General features: G+C 41.9%; 1 protein-coding gene across 6 annotated transcripts in view; it reads left to right on the forward strand.

Moving 5' to 3' along the window:
• The window catches only part of Esr1 (estrogen receptor 1), a 356422-nt gene extending 347559 nt beyond the window's left edge, over nucleotides 1–8863 (forward strand). For 3 of the 6 annotated variants that reach the window (XM_021220986.2, XM_021220984.2, XM_021220985.1), the window contains 2 exons: nucleotides 1174–1357; nucleotides 4417–8863. In XM_021220986.2, the coding sequence (XP_021076645.1) occupies nucleotides 1174–1357; nucleotides 4417–4651 (419 nt within the window). In that variant the 3' untranslated portion in view covers nucleotides 4652–8863. The remainder of the gene's footprint in view (nucleotides 1–1173; nucleotides 1358–4416) is intronic. The other 3 variants (XM_029533029.1, XM_029533030.1, XM_029533031.1) reach the window with 1 other exon arrangement.

Raw genomic sequence — 8863 nt, forward strand, 5'->3', positions numbered from 1 at the left:
TCTCCAAAAAAAAAAAAAAAAAAAAAAGACCTAGTCAGCAGGATGAAGAGAAAGTCTGAAACCACCCTGCTCTGTTATCCTAACCCTAGTGGTAAGCCAGTATCACGTGTGCCCTGTCAGGCTGTGTAGTTAGGATAGAGGAGCTTATTTCCACCAGAGAGGCCAAGTGGAGTTGAGAGACAAGCTGAGACCCTCCCACCTTCCCATCATTCTCAGCATTCCTTCCCATCATCCTCAGCTCTCCTCATGGCTTGCTTCTCTCCCTAGAGTAGTCCCTAACTCAGGACTACTGCTAGTCTGATGAAAAGAACAACATGAAGGGCTCTGTCCAGCCTACCTTTTGCAGAGGCCATAAAAGGTCAAGAGAAGACATGCTTGCCTGGCAGGAAACACAGCTGTTTCAAAAGTCTTCTAGCCACACCCATGTCATACACTCTTCAGGAAAGATTGAAATATGTGTAGACTTATGTTAGTGGAAGCAAATATATGTCGAAGCAAAATAGCTTCCACCTTAAGCAGTTTACCTTCTAATCATTTAGCCAATTACTCACAACTACTTGTGAAGCTTATTATAAGGTGTGTCTTGTGTTTCCTGGGGAACTGTCTGCCCACCATTACCAGATATGGGAGTTGGCAAACTGGGTGCAGCCTAAGTATCTCATCATACCACTTATGTTCTCTTCATAAGTAGCACATCTCAGTGTCCCTCCAAGGAGGCAATGATGGTTTTCTCTTGAGTTTGTGGTCAACTTTGAATGAACAGTTCATGTTGACATTAGATCTACCCAAGAAGGAATGGTCAGGCCACCATTGTGGCTGCAATATCAATAGTCCTTTCTAGGGTATCTTGGATTAGACACAAGAGGCCATTCTGGTTTCTTCATGTATGTGGAAAGACGTGCATATTCATGATAAATGCCACATAATCTCTTGTCAAATGCGTCAAACATGTCCACTGAATTCTCAGTGATGTGGAGGTCTCAGAGGAAGCTCCCTGGCCCCATCATGTCATCTCCAGAATGTTTCTGTCTCCATGATGTGTCCTTTATGAAAATCTCTCTCTCTCTCTCTCTCTCTCTCTCTCTCTCTCTCTCTCTCTCTCTCTCTCTCTCTCTCTCTCTCTCTCTCTCTCTCTCTCTCTCTCTCTCTCTCTCTTTCTCTCCGTGTATTCAGGAGTGTACACATTTCTGTCCAGCACCTTGAAGTCTCTGGAAGAGAAGGACCACATCCACCGTGTCCTGGACAAGATCACAGACACTTTGATCCATCTGATGGCCAAAGCCGGCCTGACCCTGCAGCAGCAGCATCGCCGCCTAGCTCAGCTCCTCCTCATTCTTTCCCATATCCGGCACATGAGGTAAGGCAGCCCTGGGTCCTGCAGTAGAGATAAAAGCTGTAGACCCAACCAACTCTGTATGATGGCCAAAGCAGGGCAGGCTGCTGAGTAGGCAAAGTAACTTTGGGAAAAGGTCTGACCCAAAAGGCTAGGGAAAGACAGAAGAGAGAGTAGAGAAGCTGCCTGGAGCATTAGACAAACATCAGGGAGGGGACCCAAGAGGAAGGGATGTGCACTGGTGATTTGAAGCACATGCCAGGAAAAGAGGCAAATCAATCAAAGAGTATTGCTGAGCATAAGCAATCTCTCATGGCTTCAGGCTCATCTGTTATGGTTCTGACAATACTCCCTACTGACCTATACCAGGGAATACAGAATGATAGAGCCCTGGACTTAGACAAAACTCATGCAGAGTCAACATTGATGCATCCCTAGCTATCGAAGCCTTCCTGTGACCTCCTTTGTCCTTACTCTAACTTATCTTAATCTCAATCTCTTCTATGGCATCCCCTATGAAGCAACCAGAGTGCTCACTCTGAAATCAATCAAGATCATGTCATCTCCCTACTTAAAGCCTTACAGGGGTTTCCTATTGCTTTTCAATTAAAGCATGCCACCCTTTGCTTTGTTTATGTAATTTCTTGTGGTACAGTCCTTTGTAATTATCTTTCTGGGTGTCCTTCATCACTGAAGCCATGCCATAGCAGCTATCCCTCAAGTCGTTTATGTAGCACCACTGCTGGCTGCAGATTGCCTGGGTGTCCTTTGAGGGTCTCAGCTGGGCTCACTTGTACCTCTCTGCGACACAGGTAGCAGGTGGTTCTGCTCCATGTATATCATTCTTTTTGAACCCCAGTTTAACAAGGACATATTCTAGTATCAACAGAGGCACGGGAAAGCCAGGCCATTTGAGCAAAGCCAGCTTAATGCTTTGGTTATGTCATGTCTAATAATGTTTTATCATCTAAGCAAGATAATGTGGTAAGTTTCATATGGCCAATATTGGACAAGTATGTGATCACATTCAAGGGAAGCATGTCCTCTTTTGCTCTTCTTTTTATTCTGATGGTATCCTAGAGAAGGAAGCAGAGAATAACTCAGAAGATCATAGTGCTGCCAAAATACCTGGCCGAGAGAGTAAGTTTCCCCCTGAGGAAACCATGATGAGATATCCTTTGAGGGATTTATAGAAAGCACATGACCCTTCTGAGTGTTTTGAGTTGTTGATATGATTTCTATGAGTTTACAAACCCATTATGTGCTTGGCTTATCAAGATTAGCAAGCGATAAACACCAGCCACAGATGCTTTTACTGACAATGTATTGCAGAGGGTATGGCATGATGGAGAGCTTTGCAACTGTGAAATACGAAGGAGAGATGACCATTTTACACAAAGGTCTGAACCTCTCTGAACTCTTTCAGTGTAATTCATACACACTCATATGCCTATCCAAAATAGGATAGGCATATGTCCAGATTGACTTGTCCATATGGACTGATTTGTCCAGATTGACTCCCTGCAGCCGATCTCAATCATAGGATTCTTGTGTTGTTAGCATGGCCCTAATCATGAGTTAGAGTCATAGCATAGATAATTTAACATTTTCAGATTTCAGGTTTCATCTGACTGTAAATGTGATTCCTTAGACGGTTGGAGAAAGACAATGACAGAGTCAGAGAATTAAACATGAATGGTGCTTTAAATTGAAAGGAAAAACCAAACCAAACCAAACCAAAACCAAACAACATACATACACACACACACCCCTAAAAACCAAAATAACACAAACATGTAATTGAGTTTGGATTTCAGTTCTTAATGGTTCTCATATGTTCATGGCAACAATCAAACCCAGGATGGCTTGTGACCACCACTGACATAAATATTATCAGGACAGTTTCTTAGTTCTGCCTGTTCATGATATCCATAGCTGTAGTCTAGTTTATTTTATTCTAATTTTGGTTACTTTGAGGTGAGTTCTCACTGTGAAGTTGAGGCTAGCCTAGAATATTCCAGACGTCCTAGGCTAGTCTTGAATTTGAAATGTTTACTATGCACTACTCCCAAGTACTAGGATGACATATGTGCTCCATCACACCCAGAGACATTCTTATCATTAAAAAAAATCAGTCCATGGAAGAGTTATGATTTCCTGCCTTCACTGCCCACATGGCAGAGAGGAAAGGAGGAATGAGGAAATGAGGAGAAAGGATGACATTTGCCAGCATTCTTCTCTGCCCACTTACTTCCCTGTTTCCTCTTGTGAGCAGCATTTCCTATTCTGGGCATTGGCAGAAGTTAGGGCCATGTGGAAGGAAACGCCTGAGTAATAGGGACTGAACCATTGTTATGGAGCAACAAAGGTCTTTTGGTCACAAGAGGCATTTGAAGATTCCATGGAAATTTATCCTGGAAAAGAGAACAGAATGTCAGATTCTCTAGATCTCTACAGGTCTTAATTTCATTAAGGAGCAAATCAAAGACCAGTGACTGAAAGTCAGTGCAGGATGACATTCAGGGTCCTCTGTGAGGAAGATGAAGGCATGTCATTTGGTCTTCAGAGAGCCTAGATAGAAATTTTGATTTTTAACTTCTGAATATTATAGGAAGCCATTGAAAAGCTCAGGCAAGGAGCCCAGCCCATAGAACGATGTCTTCAACATTAGAGTGGGTCTGTCTTCCAACCCCAATTAACGTAATCTAGAAATAATCCTGTAGACATTCCCAGATATCTAGAGCTTGTCAAGTTGACATTCAACATCGGTTACATCACAGGAAAATGCATGGAAAACCCACTAAATGAATTTGGAGGAAGAGTATGATAGTGGGGGTGGGGTATTCCTATAGGATGGAGGAAATGAAAATACATGGAAACAAGTCCCAGCTCCAGACCCTTAAGGAGTCTCTGAAGCCCCTACGATTCTACAGCGGTCATCTTTACATGAATCCTTAATAGGTTTTAAAAAATGACTCCCAAGTGCCTTTGGAGTTTCTCATCCTTCCTCCTCCTAAGAATTTCAGCTGTCCTGGGGGTTTAGCCATGATCTAACATAGTTCTATGTGTCCCTTCTCCTCCAGTAACAAAGGCATGGAGCATCTCTACAACATGAAATGCAAGAACGTCGTGCCCCTCTATGACCTGCTGCTGGAGATGTTGGATGCCCACCGCCTTCATGCCCCAGCCAGTCGCATGGGAGTGCCCCCAGAGGAGCCCAGCCAGACCCAGCTGGCCACCACCAGCTCCACTTCAGCACATTCCTTACAAACCTACTACATACCCCCGGAAGCGGAGGGCTTCCCCAACACGATCTGAGAGCTCCCAGGCTCCCCGCAAGGTTCTGCGAATCCCTGCAACATTTTACCCATGTCATGTATGACTTTAGCAGAATTCTGTCTCCTGCGTACACTCTGGCATGCATCCACCACCAGTGGCTTTCTAGTATGAGTGGCCATTTATTTGCTTGCTCGGTTCTTAGTGGCATGTCTTCTGTTGGGAACAGGCAAAAGGAATTCCAGGGCTAAATCTTGGTGACAGCTCTCTTTCTCCCTTTGCTACGTCACTAACTGTGAGGATCCCTATCGTCTTCAGTCTTCATGAATGAACTGCGATAACTGCATTGAAGGTACTTGTTGAGACCTAAGCCTAGAGAGTAAACATTTCACCTCTAATAAGCACATCATAATGGCTCCAAGAGGAAGCCTCAGCAGAGACTTGAAAATGGCTCCTTTAATTGAAGCCATTAAGAAAGCCATCTCCTGGGTTCCTAATAGCACCCGCTTGCATTCCTATAGCAACATGTGACTTTATTAAAGGGAAATCTTGAGCCCCTATAGGAATAGGTGATGCATGCAGAAAAGGAGGATTCCCCAAGTTGTCAAGACCATGTCAACTTAATACAGTCCACCTTTTGGCTTCTAAAAGTGTCAGCTGCAGAGTACTATACACATAGTGGGTTCTAGACAATTCTTGCTTCCCATGACTTGTGGGAACCAGAAAGTCTATTTCAGTTAACACCCTGGAATGAATTGGTCTCCTTCATGAGGGCTGTAGGGTGTGTTGATTTTAATTTGATTTCATTTTATAATAGCCTTCTGCCCCTGGGGCTTGCAGTAAAGGCAGCTTGGGGACGTGTTCTGGTGAATCGAACATTCTTCAGCACAGGATGCTAGCCTTGTCTCTTCCCTGATGTGAGTTGCCCTAAATTGTTACCGTGTAGATCGACCAAGGGCAGTCGCAATGAACCTGCAAGCTGGTGACAATTTTTTGGTTTGTTTAGTTTTATTCTTGGGGGCAGGGAAAGTAATGCACGGGCAATGACTGTGACTCAGAGGAGTCTGAACAAGAAGGAACGTAAGGGAGAAATGTGGAGAATGACCTGGCCAGGGCAGCAGCTTCCCAGAGGTGCACCTCACACGTTCCACCATGCACAGTGAGGCTGCTCTGGGATCCATGGGCTGACTTCATTTACATTACAGGTATGAGCCTGATTGGAAGAGGTGACAATCACAGATACCTGTGGTCCTGTAGATGCTCCAGGAACTTGGGGAGAGGCATGGGGGGCAAGATCTTGGAGCACTCGTGACTCAAGTTGTTGATAAGTTGCTACCATGCTTGATTATTCTGAACTCATCCAAAAACCAGCTAGTGAGATCTTGGGGAGAAAAAATTTCTTCCTCAACACAGTTCATGTTCTTAAATTTTGTAAACCAGAAAGGATGAATGACCAGAACTGGGTCATGAGAGTCCTTTGAACAAGGGGATAAAAAGAAATGCTTACTCTAACCACAGCCACTCAAGGCCTCTGTGGTCTTGCTCTCTCTAGTACAACTAGGATTACTTCCTTTTCCTAACAAAATGAAAGTTCAGTTTCTATCCCTGACTTCATGATCTATAATTTGAACTCCATTGAGATATGATGGGTTAGCCAAAAACCTAGGTGAATGGCTAGGCTTCTCTTGGTCTCTCCTATTTGGAATGGTGGGTTCCATTAATTTCTGCTCTCCCAGTTAACTGCCTATCAAAAATGTGGAAACTGGGAGAGCCAATTTTTCTTCTTCTTATTATTTTTTTTAAGTTTCTCATACTTATTCAAGGACAATTTTATGTATCTGCTTTAAGAACATGTTTAAGAACCTAACTCTTTTGTTTGTGTTTAAAAAGCACCTTATATAGTATAATATATATTTTTGTTGAAATTTAATTGCTTGTTTATTGGACAATTGAATGTAATAGTTCTGTTCTGAGTTTTAATTTGATAAAGTTTGACATTGCAAAAACCAAGGGGAAAATATTTAGGGTTTTTTTTTTTTTTTGTAGACTTTTCAAACTACTGTGTCATGTATGCAGTTCTTAATGCCTAAAGCCTGGTGATTTTCATTTAAATGAAGATCACATTTCATATCAACTTTTGTATCCACAGTAGACAAAATAGCACTAATCCACATGCCTGTTGTTGGGTGTTGATGACAGACAATCTTATGTAGCAGAGATTATGCCTGAGAAGGAAAATTATTCAGGGCAGCTAATTTTGCTTTTACCAAAATATCCGTAGTAATATTTTTGGACAGTAGTTAATGGGTCAGTGGGTTCTTTTTAACGTTTATACTGAGATTTTTCTTTTACAAAAATAAAAACAAAAATAAAAAAAAAACCTTCTAGGACTTTAGATGATATAATACCAGCTAAATCCAAACAATACTCTAGTGGAGGGTTTTACATGATCCCATCTACTGTGTTTGTATTCATGTTATGATAATAAGTTTGAAATGGGCAGAGAACATCAGACAGCTGAAGTGCTAGCCCACAAGTTTCAAACAATGTTTGGAAATCTCTTTTTACCCTTAACTGAAGTGCCAATTTTGAGCAGCTGACATCTTTCGGCTGCTATCGTGTTGGGGCATTGGGGACATGCTACAGAGGCTTACATAGACTTTACCCTCACCTGGAGGTAATTTAAAATTTGAATGTCACAGTCTACCCAAAGAGTCAGCATGAGGTAGGTAGGGAGATGTGGGAATTTGAATAACAGGTGGGGAAACGGGAATAAAAAGTATGGAGATTATTCTGGCACCCTGAATATGCCCCAGGTTTCAGAATTTCACTTCTGTCTGCACTGTAATAAAATAATATTAGCTCTATTGGCAGCCATTTCCAAAATGGCGGCTTGAGTTCCAAGGAAGAGAGTAGCGGCAACAGTGAAATCCAAAGAGGAATCCAGCATGGGGTCTGCCTAAGTTTCTTTTAGCCATTGCTTAGCTTGCCAATTTGATTCTGGTCATCCAAAGAAAAGATGCTATCAATGTAGGTGACGAAGTCTAGACCCCAAGGAAGTTGTGTCTTTGACAGATTTCCCAGGTAACATTGGAGATATGATTTTTCATGCCATATCTTATGCCTTTGGGGCTGAACAAATAAGCGACTTACTGATAATTTCTTTTTTAATCACATGTGTTCATACTTTGAAGACTTATACATTGAAAAGTCATTGACTCTAGCCATTGGTTTAGAGTTACCCATACACCTGCATGAAGTCGATTACAAGTCTCTTTCTATTCATACTTTGCAGATTTACTGTGGATACTGAGAATGATCACTAGGACCATAGTAATGTCTAATATTCACAGTCAGACCTGCTTAGGGAACCTAAGTCTTTTAAAGGCAAATAGAGTCATACAGTAGCACATAAGGCAACCATGATTCTCTTTGGTACAGGTCTTGGAAATTTGATCCAGCTTACGCTGCACACTTCCTAGATTAACTCCATGAAAATTTACTCTCTTGTAACTGGAGCAAACACATTTAACTGTGGTCCCAAATATCCATCTTTTCATTAGTGTGAATATGCTCTATTTCTAGCTTCATAGCTTATCCATTTAAATTAAAGTGTGGTCTCTTTTAAAGTCCTTTAGACCTGCTTTCTAAGTGATTATGTGTCAATTTTGCACTGTGTTTTAGAGACTTAAGAGAAATTTCCATTTGCTTTCTTTCCCCCCCTTTCTTTTACATCCGAATGTGCCTGAACTTTTTCAAATATGTAAATGCTGCCATGTTCCAAACCCATCTTTAGTGTCTTTGTATGGAGCTGTGCACCCTGGAAATAACATACAGTCCCACGAGCAGGTGCCTAAGACATGGACCCCTTTGTAATCACGGAGAGGTCATTGGTCGTCGAGACTTGAATTAATAAGTGACATTATGCCAGTTTATGTTCCTTCACAGCTTACAAACAGTGCTTTTTGTGCACTACATATTCTTCAGTGTAGAGTTCTTGTTTTTCTCGTAAAAGGCACAGATGCCCAATTGTGTTGGATGGATTACTACATGTTTCTGATGCATACTGCTATTGATGTGACCCCGTTTCATCACCGCTTTGCTTTGTTTAATGAAACACATGTGTATGCCTCTTTTGCACCTTGAAACGGTAAAGAATCCAGTGGGATGCTCAAGCACCTGTAAACCATCTTCTCGACATATTCGATGTTCAAATAAAAAATAAAATAAAGGCAGTAGGTTGTGTTATTGTTA

Source organism: Mus pahari, chromosome 21 (assembly GCF_900095145.1).
Source record: "Mus pahari chromosome 21, PAHARI_EIJ_v1.1, whole genome shotgun sequence".
NCBI classification, from domain to species: Eukaryota; Metazoa; Chordata; class Mammalia; order Rodentia; family Muridae; genus Mus; species Mus pahari.